Source organism: Pan paniscus, chromosome X, assembly GCF_029289425.2.
Source record: "Pan paniscus chromosome X, NHGRI_mPanPan1-v2.0_pri, whole genome shotgun sequence".
In the NCBI taxonomy this organism is placed as follows: Eukaryota; Metazoa; Chordata; class Mammalia; order Primates; family Hominidae; genus Pan; species Pan paniscus.
The window spans coordinates 115,061,213-115,080,576 of record NC_073272.2 but is presented as its reverse complement, the minus strand read 5'-3'; the positions used below and the strand labels follow the sequence as shown (position 1 = coordinate 115,080,576).

The following is a 19,364-nucleotide window of genomic DNA, read 5'->3' as shown; positions in this document are numbered from 1 at the left end:
ATTTAGACTTTAACATTTTATTTTTTATTTTGTTATTTTTTAGAGACAGGGTCTAACTCTCGCCTGGGCTGCAGTACAGAGGCCCAAATCGTAGCTCGAATCACTGCAGCCTCGAACTCCTGGGCTCAAGGGATCCTCCAACCTCAGCCTCCAAGTACCTGGGATTACAGGTGCGAGCCACTATGCCTGGCTCTAACATATTAGATGTTCATAATACTGCCCTAATAAATTTTATTCTACAGAAAGAAAGCCATGCTTCTTTCCATGCAAAATTTAAATCTTAGTTCAATATGATTATCTCTTATTATTTTTACAATTTATATATTTTTTGAGTTCTGCAGGGTGAGTCCCCAGAGAGGGAAACTTGCAGTCTTCTCTCTATATTAAAATGCAAGGGAGGCCGGGCACGGTGGCTCATGCCTGTAATCCCAGCGCTTTGGTAGGCTGAGGCAGGAGGATCACTTGAGGTCAGGAGTTCGAGACCAGCCTAGCCAACATGGTGAAACCCTGTCTCTACTAAAAATACAAAAATTAGCTGGGTACGGTGGTGAGCACCTGTAGTCCCAGCTACTCGGGAGGCTGAGGCATAAGAATTGCTTGAAACTGGGAGGTGGAGGATGCAGTGAGCAGAGGTCACGCCACTGCACTCCAGCCTGGGCGACAGAGCAAGGCTCCATCTCAAAAACAAAAACAAAACACACACATGGGAAATTATTTCTTCACTGCCTGTAAACAGAACACAAAGGAAATGTATATATATATATTCTTATTTCTTAGACAGACAGGGTCACCCAGGCTGGAGTTCAGTGGTGCAAATCCTGGCTCACTGCCGCCTTGTACTCCTGGGCTCAAGTGATCCTCCTGCCTCAGCCTCTCAAGTAGCTGGGACTAAAGGGGTGCAACCCCATGTTGGGTTAATTTTTAATTTTTTTGTAGAGACAGGGTCTCGTTTTGTTGCCCAGACTGGACCTAACTCCTGGTCTTCAGCGATCTTGCTGCCTCAGCCTCCCAAAGGGCTGGGCATGAGCCACCATGACCAGCCTATCTTACATTTTTAAAATCAGCTTTTCAAACAACCAAAATGACCCTACTGCAAAAAGAAGAATTGTGTATACTATAATATATACTGTCAGCCGGGCGCAGTGGCTCACATCTGTAACCCCAGCACTTTGGGAGGCCGAGGCGGGCAGATCACCTGAGGTCTGGAGTTCGAGACCAGCCTGACCAACATGGAGAAACCCCATCTCTACTAAAAGTAAAGAAATAATAATAAAAAAATTTAGCCGGGTGTGGTGGTGCATGCCTGTAGTCCCAGCTACTCAGGAGGCTGAGGCAGGAGAATGGCTTGAACCCAGAGGCGGAGGTTGCGGTGAGCTAAAATTGCACCATTGCACTCCAGCCTGGGCAACAAGAGCGAAACTCCATCTCAAACACACAACATATATATATATATATAAAATGTTATATTATATATAACATATATGTATAATATACACTTTATATACATATATACATATATTATATAACATATATGTATAATATATATTTTATATATTATACATATATATTTTGTATATATACATATATACATGTATAATATACATATATTATACATATATACATATACACATGTATAATATATGTATATATACAAATATATTTTGTATATATACATATATTTTGTATATATGTGTATAAAATATATATGTGTAAATATATATACACACATATATTTTATATATGTGTATATGTACATATATACGTATATATTTTATATATATATAGTCATCTGAAATATGTCAGTTGCATTACCCTAAGCACTTTGTATGTAGTAATTTACTTAATGCTCACAAAAGCCTTGTGAGATAAGTATAATAATGTGGAGATCATAACAGATGGAAACTGAAATGCAAAGGGGTTGAGTATTATGATCACAGTTGTACCGCTTCAGAGTGGCAGGACTGAATAGAAAGAAGTCAGGCAGACTGATTATGGAGCATGCTATTAACCACTGTGTGACACTGCCTCTATAAATTGGAACATCGACTGGCAGTGTTGATAATCTTGTGTTATGTCTGCCAAGATGCTGTTGGCTGTGGGGCAGCAGCAGTGACAAAAGCATTTTTTAGAAATAGGTCATTGGAGAGTGAGAACTGAAGAGTAGCCTCTTTTTTTCTTTTGGAAGCTGTGGTACTTTAGAATAAAGAGACACTGACATACTTAAGTTCAACAAAGTTGTAATGTTCTGCTGGCCTGGTGTTGAGAAGAAAATGGAGGCTGAGAGCTTCCCTATAAAGAGGTTGTCGATTTATGGCTGAATTTTAGATGCATGGACAGACCTAGAGATTAAATGAAAAAGGCAGAACCTGGATAATTTTCCATTCTAATTATTTCTTGAGGTGAATCTGTCAAGCATGCAGAAACAAATATATCAATTATATGGAAGGCTATTTTTGGATATCTGGATATAAAACAAGCTAACATCTTACCAAAGCACAATTCCATCACCAACAGCTTTGAACAGGTCATCGGTGTTAGGGTTCATTGGTATAACATGTCTACAATCAGGATCATTTTCCAAAGCTTTGTTTATCCAGTTAACAAAAGCATATTTTTCTTCCTCTAAAATTATGTTAAATAACAAGACATTAGTTCATACTCTAAGTTGTTAAATATTTGACTCCAAAGCCTAAAATAGTTGTGCAGTAGTGCTGAAAGTTAATGTGTCAGAAACATGTGGTTATTCTGTGTGGAAACCCAGACACTTGGATGCAACACAGTGGTTATTAGGAATTACAAAATTAAGAAAAAGAATAGAACACGTTAACCAGTCCTCAGAAAAGTTACAAAATTCCTTAAAAATTATATTTATATTACTGTATAATGCACTGTAATAAAGCCTGTCATTACATGGATTGTATCCTGTCTCTTGCAAGCTAACAAAGCCATACAATAAACACTTATAATGCCTTTATGACAAGTATTAGTCTCAAGCCTAAATACATGTCACAAAGGACTTCTACTGTATTCTTAATTAGAAGGTAATGTTTTTCTAGAGCCCGTCCTTGACATTACAGCAACCATCCCACTTAGCACATTGTGTTAACCTATTGCATATGAAATGATTACCTGAGTAAGAATGCTGTGTTCCTTCGCTGGACAACTCTGAAGTTCCACCCAGAGCACAAATACCTTCTTTCCTGTTGATTGCTTTGCGGAAGGTCTTGGCAATATCACTACTTTTTACCTCTTGAAAAATCTATTAATTAAAGTAATTTTGTTGATTCACAATTAATTTCAAACTATGCACAATAAGCATATTTATATTCTTTTATATCTCGATCACTTACATTTTTTCCATAGCTGATGTTAAAAGATACAAAAAATTGGGCTTGAGTTTTTGAAATGCTAAACAAGTACTACAATACCCCTTCTGAAAATGAAGCACCAGAATGTCAATTGCACACACTTGTCAAAAACATTAAGCGCTACATGCATTGAACTCACTTTAAGCCAAAAACTAATGTGGTTCAAAGGCACAGGTAAATCTGTTAATTTTCTACAAACAAGGAAGGCTTTATTCTTTTCCTGGAGAGAAAACATTGAAGAATCCCCCTACTTTAATAAAAATTCTTAATGCAAAGAAAGATAAAATTTTATGATTTAACCAAAAAACTATTTTACAGTATAATGGGGTAGCTCATTAAGAATTCATTAAATCAAAAGTTACAGAATAATGCAGTTAAAAAATGTGTTAAGCTGATAGTAATAGATGACTATCAAGAATAAACACCAAAAAGAGGCTTTTCAGTGATTGTCTTATTGGGGCATTTATGAAGTCCAGCTTCTCTTCACAGTAAGGAACATTCTAATTGTACAAAAGCAAGTTATAACACAGTAAGTTTCACATCCTAGTACTGTGTAACTACCTGATTGGACATTCTATCTGTCTATATTTTTCTGAGGTACTGGAATGTACCTAATTCCAAATGTGTTCCTGATCCACCAAAGTGCATGGCTAAATTAGTCAAAGCCAGTAAAACAGGAGCAAGATGTAGAAACTGTATACAACTTTCTTTAAATGGCGTTTAGAATTCCATTTAAGTGGATTCATTGAAAGAAAACTTAAGACTTAATGGGAAAGTTGCTGAACAAATGCAATTCAAAGACCTTTAACATTCGTGACAGATATGTATTCACACACACATCTCAGGAAGATGCAGCCTACGTCTGCGGTTCATAGAACAGGGTTACAATATACATAACAGTTCAGGTTGTATGTGTCAGAGCAGGCACGAGCAGAAGCAGAAATCCAGCCCAAGCTATACTAACCAAGCCTTGTGTCTTGCACAGGACTGTGTCAGACCGAAAGGAGTGCCTTGTTGTATTTCGTCTTTCCAGGAGGGTACCTTTTTGTAATTAATCCATCTAGAGAAAGTGACTTTTAGTAACTGGTAGAAAAGTTGCTGTATGTGTTGTCAGTGGCCCTATTACTTAGTCATCTTTTCCTGTTACCTTTCTTAAATCCTAACTTTCTTTGGACTTACAAATAAAATTTTGTTTGAGAGAATAGTTAGTAAGCACTTAAATTTTACAAAATCAAGCTTACTTAGTATTTCCATCGCTGCGATTCTGTGCTAGCTTTACCAGTAATTTTGGAGGTGGAATTTTAGAATAAATGTCTGTGTGTGTCTATGTTTGTATATGTATGCAGACACACACATACACACTACTCTAAATACTAAACACAACCAATGAAATCACCCTTCCTGCTCTATGGCCATTATACTGACTTTCACTAAGTATCAACAGTGTGGAGCTCACGCACACACTTCAGGCAGTTTTCAAATGATTAAAATATTTTTATTTACAATCTGATTTTTTAGTCCAACTGTGCCTTAACTGTGATGCATTTTGATCCTATAGCTCTCCTTTTGATAACAACGCACCTGCTCTGTGAAAAGACAATAGTCACTAGTCTACTTCTTTCTGAACTCTACTTCATTGTCTAATAAGTTAAAATCTGAAAGGTGTGCATTTCTTCATGCCTAACATACCACAAGTCCCTGCAATGACAAAAGTGTTACAGCTTCAGAATGAGATATGTAAAGTTATTTTTCTTATTACAAGTGCTTCTGCTTCAAGAATCATTTACTTCTAAAACTTAGGTTGTTTCAATGATCATGATTTCAGCTAAAAAATAAATCCAAATTTGTTTATGTCACAGAAAAAAGGATTAATTCATATTTAAAAAAGAGAACGTCTGGGAATTCGAACTAATAACTAGAACTAGAAAAGTAGGCTGGGCACGGTGGCTCACATCTGTAATCCCAGCACTTTGGGAGGCCAAAGTGGGTGGATCACTTGAGGTCAGGAGGAGTTCAAGACCAGCCTGGCCAACTTGATGAAACCCAGTCTCTACTAAAAATACAAAAATTAGGTGGGCGTGGTGGTGCATGCCTGTAACCCCAGCTACTCGGGAGGCTGAGGCATGAGAATCACTTGAACCCGGGAGGTGGAGGTTGCAGTGAGCCAAGATGGTGCCACTGCACTTCAGCCTGGGCAACAGAGCAAGATCCTGTCTCAGAAAAAAAAAAAAGGAAAATAAATTAAACATATATATACATATATATAGAATGTCTCTGCTATATATCCTAATGCAATTACTTACATAGCTTTAGTAAAACTCCTTCTTATGCTTGGCAATGAAATGCAAAGTTGTAATTAAGTTTGTTAATTTTCAAAGGTCTTGCAAAAGTTACTTGACCTTCATTTTCTAAATTGTTTCAAATAAACTATTCCAGCTAAGCTTAAACTTTTAGTTTCATAGTATTTTCCTCTATTCCCTTGGTTTTAAAAAAGTAAAAATGGGCCAGGTATGGTGGCTCACGCCTGTAATCCCAGCACTTTGGGAGGCCAAGGTGGGCGGATGGTTTGAGGTCGGGAGTTCGAGACCAGCCTGACCAACATGGAGAAACTCTGTCTCTACTAAAAACACAAAATTAGCTGGTCGTGGTGGCGCATGCCTGTAATCCCAGCTACTCTGGAGACTGAGGCAGGAGAATCCCTTGAACCCAGGAGGCAGAGGTTGCAGTGAGCCGAGATCACGCCACTGCACTCTAGCCTAGGCAACAAGAGTGAAACTCCGTCTCAAAAAAAAAAAAAAGTAAAAATGATAAGAAAGAACTGAAGATTTGTGTCTATGATATTGATTCACTACACAAGAATTTGCATTTTACTTTCTACTTTAGTAAAGAAATCGCTTAAGTGGATGATAAAACTATTTGAGTACAAGCTTTGGCTTGACAAGAAATCTCTGAAATCAGAGATAGCACAAGGCTGACTACTGTGCTGGAGTCTTCTCAATGAATCTTTTCAAAGCTGCCCGTTGTGATACTAATGAGCTCACTGTTTTGTGCTGTTTTCTCTCCACAAGGAAAGACTTGCTTTATCATCTGTGAGCTAACTGCTGCTGTACTTTTTTCAGGAAGCCATAACCACTCTTGATCTATACATCTTTTTCAGTCTCCGTTATGGAATATATATGTTTTTTATTCCTTTTATTAAGTTTCGCCTTCTTTCTCTCAAAGACTCTCAGCAACCGGCTAACTTCTTTTGACCCCAGAGTTAGCTCAACACAGGACGAGTGGCCAAACCAAAACAATCCAGAGGCATATGACTTAAGAAAGAAAGATTTCAGAAAGAATTGCAAAAAAAGAATTGACTGGCTTCCAGTGTTTGGGGCTTATTTCCAAAATGTTTCCAAAGAGGCAGGATTGAATTTTTCCATTATTTTGGAATGTCTCGTAGACCTAAACTTAGTAATATTTGAAAAACATAACTTCTTTTTTTTTTTTTAAAGAAAGAACTACCCCAGCAACTAACACCCATATAGTATTTACTATATGTCCGAGACTGTTCTGGGCAGCTTACTTCTCTGCTGAAAGTGCCATACTAGTTTAACAATCAAAGAAAAAAAGTCCCATTATCTTGTAAGCATAAAAATCCAGTATTTTTAGTTTTGAAGTGCTTAGAATTTTAAAAAGCAGGGTATTAAATTTAATTTTCACCTTTAAAGTTTACATACATATAATTTTGGGACTGTTTTTTGCCATACACACACACACACGCGCACACACACACAGACATTTCTCTGAAATTAACATAAACTGTTTTTGTTTGTAGTCTGGTTTGCAATTAACACCCCTTAAGCAACAATTCAAAGAAAAAGCAGAAACCTAACAAGCAAGAACATGTTTATATCTATTTCCTTATGCCAATATCTAACAGGAATAACATGATTTCTATTTCTTGGATAACTAAGCTCTACCCATATTTTGTTTGACAATTTGTAAGATGTTTCATTGATGACAAGGCAGATGGGTGCGGACAGACATTTGGTTAATACAGTCATAGTAGTAGTAGCATCTGAAAACTTCAGGTAGGTTACTTTACTGTCCTTGATATTTCAAATTTCTTGAATAGCAGGGAGGTACTGGAAAAAGCCACTAGTCCTCTGTGTAATGTTAGGCAAAAAGGAAAAGTCACTTCCTTTTTCAGAAATCCAAGTTTGTTTGTTTCTTTTCATTTGAAAAGTGTAGGAGTGTAAACATAATGATTCCTTCCAATTCTAAAATGTATATTCTAACCTAAAATGTCCTCACGAATGTTGTTTTCTTAAAGCCCTGGTGTTGCCAAAATTATTGTGCATGTTCTTTACTTTTAAAGAATATACTAAGGTAATCACACCTCCTCCCTTAAAAGCCACAAATAGCTGTGTAAAAACTACATTTCAAAATCTACAAAATTAACAATTTCCCCAAGATCATTTTCAAAGACACTTTTACAATTTTGTCCTTAATATAATGACACACTGCAAATCCTATTGATTTTGGTCTGTTCTTTCTAATAGATTAAAAAATTCTGAGCAATACATTTTATCAAAAACAGCCAATCATAGTTAACTGCTGCTCTGCGCTACTTTAAATTCACAATTAACCATGCAGTTAAAAGGGGAGCAAGTGATACATCAGAAAACATGCAAGTGCTCAAATTGCAAATAAACTGCAACTTACTATTGAACATAGAATTCAAAACAAAAGGCTTTGGCCATAACTGGAGACAAAAAAATGGTGGGAGGAAATCAGTATTTCAAAAGAAAATGGCAGGAACGATATCATTATAATTATGACACAAGTCTGCTTTTTTTTTTTTTTTTTTTTTGAGACGGAGTCTCACTCTGTCACCAGGCTGGAATGCAGTGGCACAATCTTGGCTCACTGCAACCTCCGACTCCCTGGTTCAGGCGATTCTCTTGCCCCAGCCTCCCGAGTAGCTGGGATTACAGGCACGCACCACCACGCCCAGGTAGTTTTTGTATTTTTAGTAGAGACCGGGTTTCACCATGTTGGCCAGTATGGCCCTCGATCTTCTGAGCTCGTGATCCGCCCGCCTTGGCCTCCCAAAGTGCTGGGATTACAGGCGTGAGCCACCGTGCCCGGCCGACAAGTGTGCATTTTAAAAACAATCACAAAATGCTGTCAGCTCAGTAGGCATCATTACTTAGTCAATTTGCTTCTTGAACTACTACAGTGTTCTAAAGGTGTTAATTCTAATTGGAAAGAACATTTCAAAATTTCACTTGCTATGGTGAGCCACAGTTACTGATGGAAGTACATGCTATCGTTTCAGTTGTCTTGGGGAAAAATAAACCATGACAAAGGAGGATAGGAGCGCTGGGACATTTGTGATAAATATTAGGCACTGATAACTAGTTTGTGATATACTGAAAGGAATCCCTAGTAAGATCTAGTCAAACTCAGCCTTAAATTAATAATAAATACACCAATAAAATCTTAAAGGTATCCTTAATTGAGGGAAGAAGCAACAACTATTCTTTTATTTTTAAAATTAATTAATTTATTAATTTAGAGACAGGGTCTTGCTCTGTCACCCAGACTGGAGGGCAGTGGTGTTATCACAGCTCACTGCAGCCTCAAACTACTGGGCTTGAGCAATCCTCCTGCCTCAGCCTCCTGAGTAGCTAGGACTATAGGCTCGAGCTACCAGGCTGGGCTAATTAAAAATTTTCTTTTGTACAGATGGGGTCTCCCTAAGCTGCCCAAGCTGACAAGTTCTCCCTAACTTGCCCAAGTTGGTCTTGAATGCCTGGCCTCAAGAGACCCTCCTGCCTCAGCCTACCAAAGTGCCGGAGTTACAGGTGTGAGCCACCACACCCAGCCAGCTATTTTTAACACGTATCTCAAATACACTGTCAATAAATACAGACTGAAAATGGCATAAGTCTAAAAAATCTAGACCTCACTTGCTAGCAGCCAATAGTGGTAGGCATTGAAGAACCATGTGCCATGTATACATTTTCCAGGCACTGAGTAGAGAACACCAAACTAAGTTCTGGGAGTGGGGTGGGGGGGTGAAAGAATTAAAAACTCAGCCCCTAACCTTGAAGAATATTTGATGAAACTAGAGAAGAAAACAAAAATGTTAAATGCCTCTTCCAATGGACTGAAAAGATATGCTTCAAACTTTTAATTATCAAAATTATCATCCTAGAGAGAATGGTTCAGTTAAATACCCCTACCACAAGAGTGGAAAACAACTTTTTAATGAGAAAGTTCAGCTCAGGAAGCTTCCGAGACTGTGAGTCAGGGTGTATTATTAAAATTTTGGAGCACACTGTTCACCACGGGAGAGAGAACACTTCAAAGATGTCACTTAGCACCTTGATAACTGCCCTTTAATGATGACATGAAAGGAGACTGTTCGCCTTATATAACTTATCACCTTAACATCTTATCATGTTATATCTTTGTTTCTGCAGTGCTCTTTTTCTCAATTCGTTTGTTAAGATATTCCAGCAGCTAAAAGAAGTACATTTAGTGGGCAGGATGACAGAAATGTTATTAGTTATAACAGTACTAATATATTTAAGAACTTAACATAATAGTACTTAATACTATAACATCCCACTAGACGAGGGAACATCTATTACTTCTAATAATTGTGAATTTTCACATACTTACATAAACAAATTCGTCAAAACTTATTTTCCCATCTTTATTCCTGTCACCATCCAGCATGAGTTTCTGAATAATTTCTCTCACTTTATATCCTGGTAATGGCATATTAGCTTCCTTGAAGAGCTCATGAAGTTCATAGTCACAAATGAATCCGTTGCTGTTGAGATCTTTGTAAAAAAGGAGAGCAAGCAAAAAAGGAAAAAAAATTGAAAGACATAAGTTAGAGTATTTCCCTTCATTTGAGGCTCAGTTCATAAGCTCACTTAAATAAAATATTTTCTTATTGTGGGGAACATAAAGTTGTTTGAAAGGGAAATGGACATTTAAATGGAAAAAGCAAGGTTTTACATCATGTATCCCGTGATTTAAGCAATGTGTAAGTAGATTTACTTAAAAAGAGCATCCCTAAGTTCAAGAAAGCATAGTTGGCTAATACAATTATTATTAACTTGGCGCTAATAGGATTTTAAAAAAAGAACTAATCGTAAACCTACAAAACACTTCCATGGTATAGAACAATTTCTACTGTAAGTATAGGAATTTTGTGTTTCTTATTCTTCCATGGTATAGAACAATTTCTACTGTAAGTATAGGAATTTTGTGTTTCTTATTCTTCCATTGCTCCAAAAAGAACTTTTATGAACTTAATGCTGATTCTGTTTCAAAGTACACCTGAAATTAAGCAGTCATGTTCAGTGCCAATTATTTTAAGAGTTAATGTAAACAAACATTAATTCAAGACAAATATAGAGTTTATAAAAATAAATGCACTACTGAGGAAAGCAGATATTTAATATGACTCTATAAATAACCTTTTAATTTTTGTACTACTGAAGTTTCTCAGAGTATGTCTTGAAGTGCTGATTAAATGAATGATGTTTATTCTGAAGCTTTTAAAAATAGAAAAAAAAAACCTGATCAATGACCAAAAGTTAATTTATTGAGAAAAAGGCTAATGTCCTGAGGGTTGTAACCACTTGAGTATATATTTTCCTGTGAATAAAGTTTGATGTTCACAAGTAATTTCAAATATCTTCTGTTCCTTAGGTCCCACTGATTTTCATATGTAAACTTAATTATAATAGAAGGAAACAACCTGAACAGAGAAATGACTCAAGATGACCTTAGCGCATTTAAGAAAATATATTGTGGCCGGGCACGGTGGCTCACGCCTGTAATCCCAGCACTTTGGGAGGCTGAGGCGGGTGGATCACCTGAGGCCAGGAGTTTGAGACCAGCCTGGCCAACATGGTGAAACCCCGTTTCTACTAAAAATACAAAAAATTAGCTGGGCGTGGTGGCGGGCACCTGTAATCTCAGCTACTTGGGAGGCTGAGGCAGCAGAATCACTTGAACCTGGGAGGCGGAGGTTGCAGTGAGCCAAGATAGTACCAGTGCACTCCAGCCTGGGCAACAGAGTGAGACTCCGTCTCAAAAAAATATATAAAATAAAAAATAAAAAAATAAAGCAGGCTGGGCACAGTGACTCACGCCTGTAATCCCAGCACTTTGGGAGTCCGAGGCAGGCGGATCACTTGAGGTCAGGAGTTCGAGACCAGCCTGGCCCATATGGCAAAACCCCGTCTTCACTAAAAATACAAAAATTAGCTGGGTATGGTGGTGGGCGCCTATAATCCCACCTACTCGGGAGGCTGAGGCAGGAGAATCACTTGAACCTGGGCCAAGATTGCGCCAATGCACTGCAGCCTGGGTGCCAGAGCAAGACTCCATCTCAAAAAAAAAAAAAAAAGAAAAGAAAAGAAAAAAAAGAGAAAAAAGCGTAAGGAGTTAGACTGGGGCTATCTTGCCCCCAGGGGACATTTTTGATTGCCATAACTGGAGAAGGGAGTTGGGCTTGGAGAGGAAGCACCTGGCATACAGTGCGTAGAGGCTGGGGATGCTTCTAAATATCTTACAATGGATATGACCCCTTCCTTGTATGTACAACACAAGAGTTATGCAGCTTAAAATGTCAATTGTGCTGAAGTTGAGTAACCCCGGGTTATAGAGATATTGGGGGGCAGGGATGGTGGTGGTGCTACTACTTAGACAGAATGGGTAAGGAAGGCCACTTTGATGAGGTTATATTTGAATGAAGACTTCCATGAGGTAAGGGAAGCAAATCATGTGGCTATCTGGGGCAAGAGATTTCGGGTAGAGAAAATAGCAAATGCAAAGTCAGTGATGCTGCAGTGTGTCTGGTGTGTTTCGAGAAAAGTAAAGATCCAAAAGTAAAGATCCAATATGACTTGGGTAGAGTGAACAAGGGGGAAAATGAGAGATAAGGTCAGGGAGCTAGCTGATCATATAAGCTCTGCTAGGCCAATGTATTCCATGGAATACACTGACATTTCTTTCTAAGTGTGATCTACGTGTAGTTCACATTGTCCAATTTTTGGTCAATTACTAAAATTGCAATTTGCAAGAATGCCTGGGGGATTAAAAATTAAATTAAATTAAAATATTAAGTATACTGCATGGAACCATCTTGCAAATATTTTGAATGCTGATGAAATTCTGTTTAGTTTTAATGCAGTCTATTTTAAGTATTAAATTTTCTTAAACATTGATTACTACATTTTAAATCTATGAATTAAAACATCTGTACCTTTATTTTTACTTTTGTATTTCTTTGAGACAGGGTCTCTCTTGCCCAAGCTGGAGTGGCACGAGCATGGCTCACTGCAGCATCAACCTCCTGGGCTCAAGCAATCCTCCTGCCTCAGCTCCCCGGCATGGCTGGGGCCAAAGGTGGGCACCATCATGCCTGGCTAATTAAAATATCTGTACTTTTAAAACATCAATAACAAACCATTCAATACTTAGTGTGAAAATCACTTAGATTTCCTTTGAGGTAAAGCACTTAATTTCCCTAGGATGTATATTCACTTTCTTTGCTTTGGATTTATAAAAGGTCATACATCAAACTCTTCATTTCTACATGTAAAGTATTTCTATGTAGAAATCAATCCATCAATAATGTCTGCAGTTGCTAAAAAGAACAAAGTAATCCCCATGGCACTGAGGCAAAATTTTAGTGGCTCTTGTTTTATGAATGTCTTGGGCTTAAATACACCTGCTCCCATGCATATACCAACTTGTTTTGCCTACGTCCTTTCTAAAATTACAGTGGAGTTCAGTACTAGAGAGTAAGTGTGGCATAGTGAAAGAAACACAGCATACATGCTTGAAGAGACACACAGTGGGAATAATGTGAAACAATGTCTTATCTCAACTTGGCTATTAATTTGCACAAGTTACCTCTTCAGGTCCTAGTTTTCTCATCTGTAAAAGGAGTGCTTTGGACCACATAATCTCTAAAGTTCCTTTTTGGTTCTATCACACTGATTCTAAATCAGAATACACAAGACTTCACAACCCTCCCCTCACACAAACACTTTTAAAACCTGGAGATAGAATAGTAACGCATATTAAATACAGATAGAGAGTGATAACATTCTGATCACTACTACACCTTATTACCTAAGTATAATATTCTTTCATTTTTATGATATCTTTGGAGGAAGAGATAGCTTATTCTTTTAACTATCAAAACGTTGTCCACTTCAGTGGGTTCTTTTTTTCTTTTAAGCTATTTTCTTTATTTTGAGACTAAGTCTCACTCTGTCACCCAGGCTGGAGTGCAGTGGCATGATCTTGGCTCACTACAACCTCCGCCTCCTGGGTTCAAGCGATTCTCCTGCCTCAGCCTCCTGAGTAGCTGGGATTACAGTGCCACCATGCCTGGCCAACTTCTGTATTTTTAGTAGAGATGGGGTTTCGTCATGTTGGCCAGGCTGGTCTTGAACTCCTGGCCTCAAGTGATCCTCCCACCTTGGCCTCCCAAAGTGGTAGGATTATAGGCATAAGTCACCAAGCTCAGCCAATTTTTTAATTTAAAAAAGTATCTTTAGAGACAGGGTCTCATTCTGTTGCCCAGGCTGGAGTACAGAGGCACAATCATAGCTCACTGCAGCCTTGAAATCCTGGGCTTAAGCAATCCTCCCACCTTAGCCTCCTGAGTAGCTGAGACTACAGGCTCTCACCACTATGCCCAGCTAAATTTTTGTTTCTTGTATTTTTTGTAGAGACAGGGTCTCACTATATTGACCAGGCTAATCTCAAACTCCTGGCCTCAAATGATCCTTCCACCTTGGCCTCCCAAAGTGTTGGGATTACAGGTATGAGCCACTGTGCTTTGACTCTAGTTTAGACTGGAGTATATAACAGGTATGTAACAGGATTTGTTCTTTTTGTATTCTCAGTGTTATAATGGAAGTGGAAGGTAGGGATGTTTTAAATTAGATGTGGGAGAACTACAGTGGATTCAAAGCTATATGAAACTGACTAAGGCCCAGAAAGTTTATCTGGCTGCCTATTTGTATTAGGTTAGACTACAGGTCTGGTGGCTGGGACTGGTGGCTCATGCCTGTAATCCCAGCGCTTTGGGAGGCCGAGGCAGGAGGATCAGTTGAGCCCAGGATTTCGAGGCTGCAGTGAGCTATGACGGCATCATGGCACTCTAGCCTGGGCACCAGAGTGAGACAGTGTCTCAAAAGCAAAAACAAAAAACTCCAGAAGTTTGGGTCGCGGGGAGAAATTACTATTTGCCTGTATCCTCCCTGAAATAACCTCTCTTGAACATTAATTAGAAGACAGTTCACTGATGTGATTAAAAGATGCCAGGAAGTAGCCACCCTAAAACATAATTAACATAAAATAACCACATTTGGAAATTTTATTTTGAAGTAAGGGCAGTAGTAAGAAATGCTTTTAGAAAGGGACAGGAAAATTTTAAAGGAAATTGGAGGAATAAGAATTTGTCATTACATGACAAACTTCCTTATTAGGCTGCAAATCTCCTGATAAAGATTCTTTTAAATCTTTGTATCTCCCACCCCAATATGTAGCACAATCTTTTGTATATAATAAGCAATGGAAAAAAATTATTTTTGTAGAATCACTGATTCTCAGGAATTGACCAAAGAAAGAATGCTCTAATCCTAGATGAGCATTTTAGAAACAAAACTAAACAACAATGACAGAAATACAGAAATAGCACTCAAAGACTGAATGGCAATTCATCGAGAAACCAAAACTTGACAGAAATATCCCTTAAATAACATTCAATCTCATTCCCTTTGTTCTAATCCTGTCCCTACCCAGCAGCCTTCAGATCTGTAATTTGGTTTTCTAAGTGAACACACCCATCAAGGAGGGCCCAAGTGGACAACCAGTGATAGCTCTCTGGTCAGGATCTCTTTTGTTCCAAATGTAGAAACCTGCTTTGGCTTTATTGAGAAAGGAGATGTGCACTTGTTTAGGTATGAGTCACCATCCAGAGCAAACTGAGTACCTACCCTGTGGGAAGACACCCACTGGGCTACATACCAAAGATACAGAAATGAATCAAACGGAACCCCTGGGTCTTACTTGAAACTGTGGCTACAAAATCCTTGTAAAAATTTTGAGTCACTTCGAATACATATCCTTAGGCTTTCCTGGATGACAAGAATGTGCGTCGTCTTCTAAAAGTTTTACCTATTCTGCCATTTTCCCATAGTTTAGCCCCCAGTGTTAGTCCAAATTACACTACCTCCCATGATCAAAGGCATTTTAGTGTTAGTTAGAGTCAATTTTATCAAGCCTTTCTTAGAGCTCTTAAATCATATATTTTGAAGAAAATAATTTCAATTTAAACAAGAAGGCAGAGGGAGCCTAAAAAGGCAGCTAGCAATTAATTTTACAAAACCTCCCAGCTGGTAAAGTACTTGAGAGACAAAATAGCATGCAATTATTCTTAAAGAGTTTTATGCTAATTTTATTTCGAACCCTCAGTCAAAAAACCAAAAACACATCCTTAAACAATATCAAAGATCTAACGTGGTTTGGAAGGCCAGTAAAAAGGTAGCATAATGGGATTTTAGAAAGCTTCCATCTCATCAGGTGCTCACAACTTTTAGTCTACTTCTAAGACTAACTTGTAATTTTAAAAAATAAACATAAATGCTGATGACTATTCAATCTAATTTTCTACATCGGAGAAAAGTAGTTTCGTTTTACAAACTGGCTAAATGATAGTCTTTGAGTCATGTTTTCCTTATGTGTAAAATAAAATAGCTGAGGTACTTGAATGATTTCCAAATAACCCAAAATGAATTTTGGATAATTTTTTGTTATTCAAAAGCAAAATGAGAATAAGAATAATGTGGCAAGGTTTTTCAAAAAGACAATTTAATTTTTTGAAATCATAAGACTATGTCCTTATTTGTGGTTACAGTGTCCACTTTAAAAACAGAGCACTGGAATTAGAATGTTGCTGTTCAGTATGTTTGATGGTGAATTTCTCCTATTCTGAGTTTTGACATAAACATGAGAATTTAATAATAAACTGACCCAAAATAACATACCTAGATTGGAAGTCGTTTTAACAACTGGAAACTAAAATCACAACCACCAGGCATGATGGCAGTCCTTTATTTTCTCATTCATGCTGCCAACACTCTGCAACACCTTTTTGGCTCACTTGCCATTTTCTCATTAACTATACATTGGTATGGAGTGGGAAAAGCTCTGTGTTTTGAAGACTCTTCTGTTTCAGCATCATAGTTTCCGACCAGCTGATAAAGCAGACATAAATTACCATACTGCCTATATTGTGCAGTGCAGTTTCAATGCCAGCACTTCTCAACCTTTTGGTTTAGAAAATATGGTCAGTATGGCTGGACATTAAGGAGAAGCTGGATAAAGGAAACTCTACCTTATCACTGAACACAATTCTGGCAGAAAGTAAAGGGCTAAATTTGAGTAAATTGACAAAGCGTTTTTTTTTAAAAGAAGAAAATTATGATACTTAAAAAAAAATCACTACGCAGCTCCCAGTGCTGCACCAGACAGGCCCATTTTTCATATTGGCCACTGACTGAATTCATAAGAAAAGAATCAACTGTTATAAGGACTGTTTCCTTTTTTTCTCTCTCTCTCTCTCTGATGACACGTGTAGGTTCACATCTGCATTTTGTTTTAAAGGAAACCTCATTATTCTCTTTTACCAAGTATTATTTTAAATACTATTTAACTCCCCCACCACCCTCCCCTAAGTAAACCTTAAAGTAAATAAACTTATTACACAGCCATGTTCCTGCAGAAGTTTGAATCACACCAAGAATGCATATCCTTAAAAGGAAATGTTTTCCCTCCCCTTGCATCCTGTTATTTAAGCTATTTTAAGTACTTGTCTGGAGAAAGCTAAGCCAGAATCCAAGTGGTTTTGATTTTAGCTGCTGTTTTACACTGCCCATGTCCAGGTGGTACGTGCTGCAATCTATCACTTCAAAAGCGTCTTTTGGGGTGCTACTTTGTCTCATAAATTTGACAGTAAGAAAGACTAGGATTTTCTTTGACGCTCGGGTTGTGTGTGTATGCGTGTGTGTGTGTGTGTGTTGCTTTAAACATCCTTGAATCTGTCTAAATCTGGTGTCTTTCTTTATGAAGAGGTCACATATTGTGTGCCCTCATCTGGAATACACATGCGACCTCTCTATTAGCCCACTCAGGACAGTGCTCATTAGGACTTAAAGAAGAAAGCCTAGCAAGTGCAGATGCATATCCTTTTGGAAAAGCTGGATTTAAAAGTTCAATTTGGTTTGACCAACATATTCTACAAATTTTCTGCACTAAAGAAATGACAAAAGGAATCTATTTATCTAACAATAATGGGTTTACACACATACACAATCCTGAGTGCCCATGAAAGCTCACAAAATACTGACTTAAAAGACTCGGTCAAAAGACTTGGGCAGAAGAATTTAAACTATATTCCATCCCAAGATCTAAGCAGTGAAATCAAGCTTTCATTAGGCATTAAATCCTTAGAAAAGGCAGCTGCTAAACATCTCCAGATGCTTAGCTAAACATGGGGTTTGCTTCTCACAGCTTATACCTTTTGAGGTAGCTCACTGCAGCAAATATAAGAGGCAGTTTAATGAGTTCCAGCTAAGGGTAGACTGGAGGTTGCTGCTTTAGAATTCACTGTACTAGTGGATTTCCAAAGATGGAGGTCAAGTACAGCAGAAGGCTGGACAAGTTTAGAGGGTGAGACCAGGCAATCAAAAATGTTTATCAGTCCTTTTCTGACTCAAAATTTCCAGCAGTTTGGCCATCATTTTTCCCCTGCTGCAACTCTCGTTTTAAAAATACATGTGTGTAGGCCAGGCGCGGTGGCTCACGTCTGTAATCCCAGCACTTTGGGAGGCCGAGACGGGCGGATCACGAGGTCAGGAGATCGAGACCATCCTGGCTAACACGGTGAAACTCCGTCTCCACTAAAAATACAAAAAAAAAAATTAGCCGGGCGTGGTGGCAGGCGCCTGTAGTCTGCCACCTGGCTGAGGCAGGAGAATGGCGTGAACCCGGGAGGCGGAGCTTGCAGTGGCCGAGATCGCGCCACTGCACTCCAGCCTGGGTGACAGAGCAAGACTCCGTCTCAAAAAAAATAAATAAACAAAAAATAATTAAAAATAAAAATAAAAAAAAAAAATTCAAAGCAGGCTTCACTTAAAAAAATAAGATTTTCTCTTTACATTTAAAATATATCCCACTACATAAAATCCATTTACAGTTGGCTTGCTGATTTTCAGGAACGCATCTAGTGCATGAAGCAAAATATACCTGGCTGGCCAGGTACCATGGCTCAAGCCTGTAATCCCAGCATTTTAGGAGGCCGAGGTGGGAGGATCACTTGAGCCCAGGAGTCTCAAAATAAAAATAAAAATAAAAATAAAAATTGCTTTTACCCATGCACCCACACATGTGTACTCCTAACTAGCTTCCATACCTTTGAAACATGGTTTTCCGACTATCCCGAGACCTCCACTTCTAATAATCCATATATAATTAACCAGATGGCACAATGAAAGAGCACTGATTAGTTTCATTTTTTTAGACGGGCTATAGTTTTGTTTTTGTTTTAAGGCATAATTAAACAAATATGCACTGGTGTTCTTTTATTGAATACTGAAAGTAAATTAAACTAAAGCACTGTTTTTTTTTTTGTGGCATCATCCTGATGTGGTTTTTATATACTAGCGAATATCAAGTAATTTGAAACAACTCAACTTCCTAGGATGAGAGAAGTCTGGTATAGCTACAATCACCACAACCAATTTTTTTTTGCTTAGTTTGGTGGGAAACCTCAAAGGAATACACCCATACTATTCCTAGTCATTTAAGAAACCCATTATTCTTTTATTTCAAAAGTGCTGAATTCATGTTTAAAAAACCTCAGTAGTGAGTGCTCAGGAGGGAAAAAAGGCAAGGCAAGGT

General features: G+C 38.0%; 1 protein-coding gene across 4 annotated transcripts in view; it reads right to left on the bottom strand.

Annotated features, from left to right (window-relative positions):
• The window catches only part of PLS3 (plastin 3), a 93,853-nt gene that overhangs the window by 18,171 nt on the left and 56,318 nt on the right, over positions 1-19,364 (bottom strand). For all 4 annotated transcript variants that reach the window (XM_034950575.3, XM_003805411.5, XM_003805412.6 and 1 more), the window contains exons 3-5: positions 10,044-10,207; positions 3,130-3,259; positions 2,490-2,622 (exon numbers count right to left, since the gene is read on the bottom strand). In XM_034950575.3, coding sequence (XP_034806466.1) covers positions 2,490-2,622; positions 3,130-3,259; positions 10,044-10,207 — 427 coding nt within the window. The remainder of the gene's footprint in view (positions 1-2,489; positions 2,623-3,129; positions 3,260-10,043; positions 10,208-19,364) is intronic.